Source organism: Lolium rigidum, chromosome 7 (genome assembly GCF_022539505.1).
Source record: "Lolium rigidum isolate FL_2022 chromosome 7, APGP_CSIRO_Lrig_0.1, whole genome shotgun sequence".
Taxonomy (NCBI): Eukaryota; Viridiplantae; Streptophyta; class Magnoliopsida; order Poales; family Poaceae; genus Lolium; species Lolium rigidum.
In genome coordinates this window covers 122,935,080-122,947,241 of record NC_061514.1, presented here as the reverse complement: position 1 = coordinate 122,947,241, position 12,162 = coordinate 122,935,080, and the positions used below count along the sequence as shown (strand labels likewise).

Genomic DNA, 12,162 nt, shown 5'->3' with positions numbered 1-12,162 from the left:
TGCAACTTGTTTACCATGTTCAAATTCTTGATAATAATCTTGCTCCAATTACTATTAATGAGAATAACTCTTCTTATGCCAAATTTAATGATACTTCCATGCATATGAACCATGATAAGAATGTTTTAAGTGATGGGTATATTGTGGATTTCATCAATGATGCTACTGAAAGCTATTATGAGAGAGGGAAATATGGTTATATGCATCTTAATAATATTAAGTTTCCCCTCTTTATGTTGAGAATCTTGAAGTCACTCGTATTTTATCCTCTTATGCTTGTCACTTTGTTCTTCATGAATTCATTTGTGTACAAGATGCCTCTTCATAGGAAGCATGTTAGACTTAAATGTGTTTTGAATTTGCCTCTTGATGCTCTCTTTTGCTTCAAATACTATTTCTTGCGAGTGCATCATTAAAGCTGCTTGAGCCCATCTTAACGGCTATAAAGAAAGAACTTCTTGGGAGATAACCCATGTGTTATTTTGCTACAGTACTTTGTTTTATATTTGTGTCTTGGAAGTTGTTTACTACTGTAGCAACCTCTCCTTATCTTAGTTTTGTGTTTTGTTGTGCCAAGTAAAGTCGTTGATAGAAAGGTTGATACTAGATTTGGATTACTGCGCAGAAACAGATTTCTTTGCTGTCACGAATCTGGGAAAAATTCTCTGTAGGTAACTCAGAAAATTATGCCAATTTACGTGAGTGATCCTCAGATATGTACGCAACTTTCATTCAATTTGAGCATTTTCATTTGAGCAAGTCTGGTGTCCTTTTAAAATTCGTCTTTACGGACTGTTCTGTTTTGACAGATTCTGCCTTTTATTTCGTATTGCTTCTTTTGCTATGTGGGATGGATTTCTTTGTTCCATTGACTTCCAGTAGCTTTGGGCAATGTCCAGAAGTGTTAAGAATGATTGTGTCACCTCTGAACATGTGAGTTTTTGATTATGCACTAACCCTCTAATGAGTTTGTTTCGAGTTTGGTGTGAAGGAAGTTTTCAAGGGTCAAGAGAGGAGGATGATATACTATGATCAAGGAGAGTGAAAGCTCTAAGCTTGGGTATGCCCTGGTGGTTCATCCCTGCATATTTCAAGAAGACTCAAGCATCTAAGCTTGGGGATGCCCAAGGCATCCCCTTCTTCATCGATAAATTATCAGGTTCCTTCTCTTGAAACTATATTTTTTTTCGGTCACATCTTATGTACTTTACTTGGAGCGTCTGTATGTTTTTTTGTTTTTGTTTTTGTTTGAATAAATGCTTGTGTGGGAGAGAGACACGCTCCGCTGGTTCGTATGAACACATGTGTTCTTAGCTTTTAATTTTCATGGCGAAGGATGAAGCGCTTCGTTAATTGTTATATGGTTGGAAACGGAAAATGCTACATGTAGTAGCTTGGTATGATGTCTTGAATAACTTGATACTTGGCAATTGTTGTGCTCATGTTTAAGTTCTTGCATCATATACTTTGCACCTATTAGTGAAGAAATACATATAGCTTGTTAAAATTTGGTTTGCATGAGTGGTTTCTCTAGAGTCTAGATATTTTCTAGTGAGGTGTTTGAACAACAGGGAAAACAATGTATAGTCTTATAATGCTTATAATATGTCTTTTATGTAAGTTTTGATGTACTAGTTTATGCTTGTGTTTGCTTCAAACAACCTTGCTAGCCTAAGCCTTGTATCGAGAGGGAGTACTTCTCATGCATCCAAAATCCTTGAGCCAACCACTATGCCATTTGTGTCCACCATACCTACCTACTACATGGTATTTCTCCGCCATTCCAAAGTAAATTGCTTGAAGTGCTACCTTTAAATTTCTATCCTCTACCTTTACAATATACGCTCATGGGATAAATAGCTTAAAAACTATTGTGGTATTGAATATGTACTTATGCATTTTATTTCTTATAAGTTGCTTGTTGTGCGATAACCATGTTCCTGGGGACGCCATCAACTACTCTTTGTTGAAAATCATGTGAGTTGCTATGCATGTTCGTCTTGTGTGAAGTAAGGGCGATCTACCACTTTATGGTTAGAGCGTGCATATTGTTAGAGAAGAGCATTGGGCCGCTAACTAAAGCCATGATCCATGGTGGAAGTTTCAGTTTTGGACATATATCCTCAATCTCATATGAGAAAATTAATTGTTGCTACACGCTTATGCATAAAAGAGGAGTCCATTATCACGTTGTCTATGTTGTCCCGGTATGGATGTCTAAGTTGAGAATAATCAATAGCGAGAAATCCAATGCGAGCTTTCTCCTTAGACCTTTGTACAGGCGGCATAGAGGTACCCCTCTGTGACATTTGGTTAAAACATGTGCATTGCGATAATCCCGGTAGTCCAAGCTAATTAGGACAAGGTGCGGGCACTATTAGTATACTATGCATGAGGCTTGCAACTTGTAGGATATAATTTACATGATACATATGCTTTATTACTACCGTTGACAAAATTGTTTCTTGCTTTCAAAACCAAAGCTCTAGCACAAATATAACAATCAATGCTTCCCTCTGCGAAGGGCCATTCTTTTACTTTTATGTTGAGTCAGCTTACCCATTTCTCTCTATCTTAGAAGCAAACACTTGTGATTAACTGTGCATTGATTCTTACATACTTGCATATTATACTTGTTATATTGCTTTGCATTGACAATTATCCATGAGATATACATGTTACAAGTTGAAAGCAACCGCTGAAACTTAATCTTCCATTGTGTTGCTTCAATGTCTTTACTTTGAATTTATTGCTTTATGAGTTAACTCTTATGCAAGACTTATTGATGCCTGTCTTGAAAGTACTATTCATGAAAAGTCTTTGCTATATGATTCAATTGTTTACTCATTGCATTAACATTGCTTCGAATCGCTGCATTCATCTCATATGCTTTACAATAGTATGATTAAGATTATGTTGGTAGCATGTCACTTCAGAAATTATCTTTTATCGTTTACCTACTCGAGGACGAGTAGGAACTAAGCTTGGGGATGCTGATACGTCTCCAACGTATCTATAATTTCTGATGTTCCATGTTTGTTTTATGACAATACCGACATATTTTGTTCACACTTTATGTCATTATTATGCGTTTTCCGGAACTAACCTATTGACGAGATGCCGAAAGGCCGATTCTTTGTTTTCTACTGTTTTTGGTTCCGAGAAAGGCTGTTCGGGCAATATTCTCGGAATTGGACGAAATCAACGCCAAACCTCCTATTTTTCCCGGAAGGCTCCAGAACACGAAGAAGAGTCGGAGAGGGGCCGGGGGCCACCACACCATAAGGCGGCGCGGGCCGGACCACGGCCGCGCCGGCCTAGGGTGAGGGCACCTGTCGGCCCTCCTGCGCCGCCTCTTCGCCTATATAACCCCTTTCAACCTAAAAACGCGGTACCTCTTGACGAAACTCCGAGAAAGACTCCGGGCGCCGCCACATCGCGAAACTCCAATTCGGGGACGAAGTCTCGTTCGGCACCCTGCTGGGACGGGGAATTGCCTCCGAGTCATCTCCACCGTCGTCTCCACCGCCATCTTCACCGCCATCGTTGTCTCCATGATGAGGAGGGAGTAATTCACCCCGGGGCTGAGGGCTCCAGCTTGTAGCTATGTGGTTCATCTCTCTCTTTATGTGATCTAGTTGAATATCATCTATGTGCTACTCTAGTGATATTATTAAAGTAGTCTATTCCTCCTGCACGGTGTAATGGTGATAGTGTGTGCATCGTGTAGTACTTGGCGTGGGTTATGATTGTAATCTCTTGTAGGTTATGAAGTTAACTATTGCTATGATAAGTATTGATGTGATTTATGCCTCCTTCATAGTGTGTTGGTGACAGTGTGCATGCTATGTTAGTTCTTGGTGTGATTGTGTTGATCTATCTTGCACTCTAAGGTTATTTAAACATGAATATCGAATACTGTGGAGCTTGTTAACTCCGGCATTGAGGGTTCGTGTAATCCTACACGGTTAGTGGTGTTCATCATCCAACAAGAGGGTGTAGAGTAGTCCTATTATGTGATCATTGTTGAGAGTGTCCGCTAGTGAAAGCGGGATCCCTAGGCCTTGCTTCCAAGCATCGAATCTCCGTTTGTTTACTTGTTTTGTTGCATGTTTACTCGCTGCCATATTTTATTCAGATTGCTATTACCACTCATACTCATCCATATTACTTGCATCTCACTATCTCTTCGCCGAACTAGTGCACCTTTACATCGACAAGTGTATTAGGTGTGTTGGGGACACAAGAGACTTCTTGCTTTGTGGTTGCGGGGTTGCTTGAGAGGATATCTTTGACCTCTTCCTCCCTGAGATCGATAAACCTTGGGTGATCCACTTAAGGGAAATTTGCTGCTGTTCTACAAACCTCTGCTCTTGGAGGCCCAACACTGTCTACAAGAATAGAAGCTCCCGTAGACATCAATGTGCCTCCTCCAATGTTTCATACCCTCGGTAGCTGTTGTTGGAGTAGCCACTGACTTGGTCTTGACAGATCCTCAATGAGCTGTAGATTCCTCGAACCCGTCCGAGGAAAACCACATACCACTAGCACGGCATAAGAAGAACAAGTAATCGATCACATCCATGAATCAATTCATAACAGAGCAATAGAACTACACAAGTGTTGACAGCAAATGCTAAACTAAGAAGGGATGCATGATCATCCAAAAGTGGATCACAAGTTCATCCTACACTACTATGGTGTCATCCTACCACCAAAATAAAACTGGGTGTCATCCTAACACCGTAAATTCATCATCATCTGAGGGGTTAGTATATATCACTTCATCATAGTTACAAAAGGGGTCATCAAATATTTTTCAGCCGTAGATACTGCCAAAAGTACATCATCATCATCATCATCAAGTTCATCACCTCCATGCAAGCATCCCCTAAAAAATTAAAATTAAAAATATTTGAGCACAAAACAAAGAAATTTCTAACGTAAATTAACCGTACAGAAACTAGAATTTAAATATATAAATAGCCAAAAAAAATATCGATGTCAATAATTCTCGGAGGTAATAGCGGAGATTTCAGTTTCTTCAGGAATTTTGGAGATTCCGACCGACAAAAAAAAAACCTGCTCGTTGCACGGGCTGTTCCCGGCTTGGGTTGTTCGGCGTATTTTCTACGGAGTTCGAGAGAGAATTGTACTCCTAAGTCCTAATGTTGACGATGCTCATGTCGACTCGCTGGGAAGCACGAGTTATGAGTTGACACGCAGCTCCCTACAACTGAACGTGCTTTTTTTGGGAGATTTTTTTTAAATAATGCGAATTATTTTATAAAATGCAGAAGTGTCATGCGTTTTTAAAAATTTGCAAAATTGTGACTCGGTCGGTCACACGTCGACCGATCGGCGATCAGCAAACCGATCGGTGATAGCCGATTGCTGGTGGCCGATCGGTGCTGCTGCGCGGGCAAGCAGCGCAAAAGCCATGCAGCAGCATGCGCGCGCGAGCCGCACCACGCAGCAAGCTAATGCATGCAGATCGACAACAAAAATGTGATTACATGATTAGTTTTGAGATGTGATTACATGATTAGTTTTGAGACAGACTTAGGTATCTCCAACGAGGCGACGCAAACGGATGCTCAACGACCATTTGCATCCACGTGGACCTAAAATGCGTCAGGAATTAGGTTCAGCGGCCTGACGCATAGTGACCGGTCGTTCGCGGAGACACAAACGCGATGCATATTTGGTCTAGGATGCGACGCGGCGGACACGGCAAGTGACTGCTCGCTTTTCCATCGGGTCCGCTGGAAGCGAGCCATAGGGTTGTATCGAGCACATCGCTTCCGCGGACGTCGCTTCGGTGGTCATCGCTTCCGCGTCTGCGCCGCTGCCTTCACCATCAATGTCGTGACTGCCTCTTCTGCACGCGCACTGGCAGGCGGCGGCTGGGCTTCTGCGCCTCCATCAATGGCATCGTGTCTCGCGCGCGCCTGGCTTTTAAAAGTTGACGGTCATCGTCCCTGCCATCGCCCACACCACCGACACCTCCGCTTGCACCCGCACCACCGCGCGCCGCCACATCACCATGGGGAAGAAGAAGAACGACTTCGAGGCGTCCGGCAGCGGCACCAAGAAGGAGGCGCGACCAAATAGGGTGCTGGTGCCCATCGAGGTGGCGCGACTCATGCACCAGAATTGGACTCATCCTCGGTGATAGGGACTTCCCGTTTGACCGACCACCGCCGCCTCATCGTAGAAGACGGCAGCCGCCGACGCCTCCACAATACGACGATGCCGACGAGGACTGCGACGCGCTCCAGAACTCGACCCCGCAACCGCCGCCTCCAACTCCACCTCCACCTGGGCGGCTCCACCTCTACCTCCACCACCGGTGTGGGCTGCTCCACCTCCACCACCGACGTGGGCTGCTCCACCTCCACCTCCACCACTGGCGTGGGCTTCTCCACCTCCACCGTCGGCTATGCAAACCTACGTGCAGCCTCATCATCCATCCTCTTCTAATTCACCTCGCGATTTCGAGCTTGTTCCGCCCTTAATTTCTGGATCTGCTTCTCTCGCTCTGCTTTAGCATTAGCACGAGCCTTTTTCTGACGCTCCTCCTCAAAGAAGGTTGCCCACGCACGCCGGTGTTTCTCCTCAACCTCCTGGCGCGCCCAATCCGGCTGCTCCGTGTCTATCAAGTGAAACCATCTGCATAGGGGCAGTGGAGACTGCAACACAAACAGTAACATTAAACCATATTCATAAATAAAATTATGCCTAAATAAAATTAGGTCAAAACATACCGGTGGCCTGGTGGACGACGAAGCTGAACTTCGGGGTGGATCATGCTCATAGTTCGCACACATGAAAAATTTCATGCCAAACTGATCAGAGAAATCCTCCACCTGCTTAACCTTTGCAAGACTGCCGCACCAACACCGCTCCGCTCTCACACACGGGGGCAAACTTGCAGCCTTAGCCTTCGCCGGCCTAGACTCCTGGTCAGAGCACGGCACGCTCATGCTAGCTAAGTGTGAGATGGCACGAAAAAGAGGGGTAGAAGTACCTATGCACCGAAATGTGTCGATCCATGCTTTTTATAGGCAAAAATCCGAGAGCGTGGCGGGAAAATATGGCGGGAGAGCGGTGGCGGGAGATCGGTGGCGAGAGAGGGGGAAGATATGGCGGGAAAGCGGTGGCGGAAAAAGAATGGGGGAGAAGTGCCAGAGATATCATTAGTACTAATCCAAACTAAATCCATGCAAATCATCAGTTGGTCGGACAGTAGAAGGCCGATCGGTCGTGACCAATTGGTTAGCTATCCACCAATTACACCAATTGGTCAGCTATCCACCAATTACTTCTTCCATCTGACAAGCCACAGCAGCCGACTCGTAGTTGGACTACTAGTGACCGATCGGTCAGCTAATGACCGACCGACCGGGTCACAGTTTTGGAATTTTTTGAAATCGCGCGCTATTTCTGGAATTAAATAAAAAAATGTGTATTATTTTAAAAAAAATCGACTTTTTTTGGGCGAATTTACAACCGAACATGTTGGAATAATAGAAATGGTTTCAGTACGAATATAGGAGTATTACAAATCTGTCACATATTTATCCGGTCAACACAACTGCAGCCTACACAAGCGCGTGCAGCCACCGATCCGGAAGAGGTATTGTAGCGCGGGAGCTCTCTCCATAGAAAAGTCAATTCCAAAGTCAAAACTACTCAACCGACAGTAGTTATCAGTTCACAGATAAATTGGCCAATAAAATGTAACACTTGTTAGGTCCGTTACCAGCCAACCGAAGACCATATACGTAGTACTCCGTATTAGATTAGGACAGATAAGACCTGATCTAGATATAACAGTAAAACATGATATATAATAAATTATTTTTTAGTCTTATATTTAGTAACGAGACATCCTAAATATGTGATGAGAGAGATTGTGCTAAGAGATACTACCTCCGTTTCAAGGAATAAGACGTCCACGTTTTACGTGTTTTTTGTTTGACCAAGAATTACTTCAAATATATAAACATTATTTGTATAAAATTAGTATCATTAAAAAGTTCTTTTCAATATGAATCCAACGATACTAATTACATATAATATAATTAAAAATTTGTTGATCAATTTTTATTGTCAAAGTTCATCTTGAAATACGTATGCGCCTTATTTCTTGAAACGGAGGTAGTATCCTACGTGGCAGTGCTAAGATATCACCATTGTACGTGCCCTTAGGGCATGTGCAATGGTTGATAAGACTGTCTTATCTTAACTTTGCCATGTAATCTAGATATGATAACAAAATATGATGTACAATGGGTTATTTTTTAATCTTATCTTTAGTAACTAGTCATCCTAAATATGTGGTGAGAGAGATTATGCTAAGAGATCATCTCTTAACTAACAGAAGGCAAAATCTTTTTCTAACTTCCTCTTTTCTCCACATTAGCATTTATCCTACGTGGCATTACTAAGATATCACCATTGTACATGCCCTTAGGAGTTATCTTTAGCTTTATAAATCTTTTCCGATCTCCTTCTATACCGATGTGATACTAAATCCCACAAATTCTTCCCTTGCACACTCGTCACCATAGGCCCGCTTAACACAACATTTTCGGCCCACCACCGTGACAAGCCACCGTGAGTACAAGAGATAAAGTAATGTAGCAATTATATTTTAGAGTGCTAAAAAAGGTGTCCCTTCAATACCATTGAACATGCCTAAAGCATTTACTATAACCTTTAGATTGTGTAATTAATTTTCCTTCATGCGCATATCTGTTATTTTAACAAGTGAAATATTTTAATATTGTGAAGATAGCAACTACACCATGCATCTGCAACAACGCATTGCCCTAATGGCAATACGGGCGCACACAACCAAAAAAAAAGAGGAATTACAAAAAAGAAAAATCCCCGATAATTATTTATTCCTTGTAGAAGTAGACCAAACACCACACCACCATAAATCCATCTTCTTCAAATGCGACGCCTTCAAAATGGAAACATTGCACAAACGGCATCGGCTTTCTGATCATAGATCGTAAGTTTACACCGTGGAGAAGGTCCACGCTCTCAAAAGCAATGCCTAACAAGGCTATTACTAGGCACAACCAGTTAATGTTAGACCTTGGGATTTCACTCCGAAGATTAGACTCTGAATTTCTCATGCGCCGACGCCCCCACTTGCCGATGCAGCTTCTCCAAGTCACGAATCACCAAGCTAATCCCTCATCTCCACCATGACTCGAACCACCAATATTAGTCCTCAGATCTCAACTTCCATGCCATTCTCCGCCTATGATATGACCATGAAACTAAAGACATATCCACGATGGCAATAGGAGCTTCACATCGCTTCCTCCGAAACCCAAACGATAAAAAAACACGGTTGCGCGCTATCGAGTCCCATCCGATCTGACAATCTCTAGGCATGAGTTACCCAGTGGAATTCGCCATCGAAGCCTTCTGGAACACGACACGTGGGCCAGATCAATGAAAACATGCGTCAAGTAGAACTTCGTCTTGGCTTGAGACATACTGCCTCCTTTATTGAAGCCGAGCCACTAACCCCCATGCCACCCGCAAAGACGATGTCTTCGACAAGGTAATGACATCGCTCCCAAGTGTGACGATGAGATAAGCAAAGACGATATCTTCAACAAGGTAAAGACGCCGAACGACGCCGCCATCGTCTACCAAGACCGAAGACGAGGCGCTGTTTTCATCGGCTGCCACATCACCCTATACTCGGCAGCGAGACTACCCGGTTACCTTTTTCTTATGATATCTATGGACTTAATTAGATCTAATGCACAGACAGATGTGACAGCGAGAGAGACATCAAAACGTGATTCCAGGAGAGTGTTCTTCTCATCTCATGCATACTGCAAATTCCCCTGAGCAAGTTGTTCCGCCCCCTGCCGGGGAACAATTCAGTGATACCTTCGTGCTGTCTGTCAGGAGTATGATCTGTGGCGCGAGCACATCTCTGAATCTCTATTTGCACTTGTCGGAAAGAAAATTGATGCCACAAGAAAGCTAGTGGAAACATGAGGAGATCTTCATCTGCACTCTGCACTAGCGCGCCGTGTTGACCGAAATGATTTTTGCGTAGTTGATCAGATACGCCTGATCAAGCAACCCCAAGCTAATCATGTGCTGCACCACTACCACATGGGAGCATGTTCAGACGATTAGTTACTGTAATCAGAACATAGATTTCAAGGATGAGTAAATCAAATCTCTCGTGTCTACAATTTCATGAAGTTGGGACAGACGATGAGGCTCCCTCCCATGTTACTAGACTTAGTTGAAGAGAAAAAAATGCACTCCCTCTGTACATAAGAAAATTGTCGAAGGTTTGTCCAATTTCTAATGTATGTACTAGCACAAACTTTGCCATCCTTTTATAGTAGTAGAGTGAAACAAAGAAAGAGCACAAAAGTGCAATGTCTGCTTCGCCCAGAAGAACATCATCTTCCCACATCTCTGTCTCTCTATTCTTGTTTTGGGATGATCTCTGTTCTTAATTGCACTTGAAGGAGAACAGGACAGCAACATCAGAGATCAGAGAGTTCAGAGCTAAAAGCGCAAACAACAAATCAGGCTTGGTACGGTAATTGGACTGGTGAGCCTGATGAATCCAGTTTGCAGGGAAGAACGACAAATATGTACACTGTGCAAGACGCATGTATGAACTTATCGATTGCAGGTTTCTCTTTACTGCATTCCGGGGTTTAAACTTGTAATCACCAGTTTTGAGATTACAGGTAGCAAGGAGTATATTACACACATGGAGCCACTACTGATGACGGCACGTTATTAGCAGCACTGGATCAAAATTCAGCCCGGGATCTCGGTGGCCGGCCGTCACAAGGGCAGCACAGAGCTCCGAGCACGGCAATGCCGCGAGAAGAAGAACCTCGGGGGACCGGCGGCGGGCGCGGGCGTCTCGGTGCTCAGGTCCTTCTCCCTGTCGCTCTGCTCCCCTTCGGGGGCCGCCTCCGGCAGCCGATCCAACGCCGCGACGTCCGCCGCGGCCGAGACCATCGCCGCGTCCATGGAAGCCGCGCGCCGCATGTTTCGCGCGAGCGGGCACGGGGGCTGCGGCAATGGCAATGGCAATGGCTCTGGCGAGCTGGGTTGGTGGTCGCGCTGGTCTTCTGCAACGTGCGATGCTTCTTGGTCGTTGTCCTCGTCTTCCTGCTCCAGCGTTGGATCGCTCGCGGCAGCCAGTTGCTCGGCTGCGGCGTTGGCGTTCGCAACTGGATCAGTTACTGGATCGGCCTCGACTCCAATAGCAGCGGGCGTGGCGGCGGTGTCGATGACGTCGGAGCGGCAGAGCGGGCAGTTGACGTGGGCGCGGAGCCAAGTGTCGATGCAGGGGACGTGGAACGCGTGGCCGCACTTGGGCAGCAGGCGGAGGAGCTCTCCATCTGCGAACTCGCCGAGGCAGACGGAGCAGTCGGCCTTGCCGAGGAGCCCGGGCGCCCCCGCGCGGTACCTTGTGGCGGCGATGGACTCGATCGCGGCCGGGTCGAGCCCGACGGTCCGGATGTACCAGACGTGGTGCACCACGCCTCCGCCGCCCCCGCCGCCGCCCTCCGGGTCGTTGGTGGTCGCGGCGGGCGCCGGGGCGAGGAGGGCCTGCCTGCGCCGCCGCCGTACCTGCCGCCGGCGGACGGCGACCGAGACGCCGAAGAGGATCAGGGAGAGGAAGGCGAGCGCCGCCGCGGCGATGAGGACGTTGGTGACGAAGCGGCGGTGGTGGCCGTCGCCGCCGCCGGTCGGGGCGGGGACTGGCAAGGGAGGGTAGGTGTTTGTTGCCCACTGGTTTCTGCGGCCTGCGGCGGGCTGGCGATCGGGGGACGGGGCCGGCGCGCAGCCCGGGACGGGAGGGGTGATCAGGAATGACCAATCGGAAGGCGAGGGCGAGGGGGACGGGGTTGGGGTTGGAGGGAAGGTGTAAGGAGGCGGGGAGGGAGGCGAGGGGCAGCCGGCCCAGGGGTCGCAGGCGCCATGGTCGTCGTCGTACTCGAAGAGGATCCGGCGGTGGTGGCGCGGCATGGCTTCGATCAGGCGGGCGGCGACGCCGGCGGCATCGGCCGTAGACCGGTAGAGGAAGAGCGGCCGGGGAAAGTGGGAGGATGATCGTGCAAGTGCGCGTGCAGTTGGACT

The 12,162-nt window shown here is 46.2% G+C and overlaps 1 protein-coding gene across 1 annotated transcript; it reads right to left on the bottom strand.

Moving 5' to 3' along the window:
* Positions 1-10,674: 10,674 nt before the first annotated feature.
* Positions 10,675-12,051, bottom strand: LOC124679505 (RING-H2 finger protein ATL52-like). The gene has a single exon (XM_047215247.1). It carries the CDS (start codon positions 12,049-12,051, stop codon positions 10,855-10,857), a length of 1,197 nt encoding a protein of 398 aa, XP_047071203.1. The 3' UTR covers positions 10,675-10,854.
* Between the last annotated feature and the right edge of the window lie 111 nt (positions 12,052-12,162).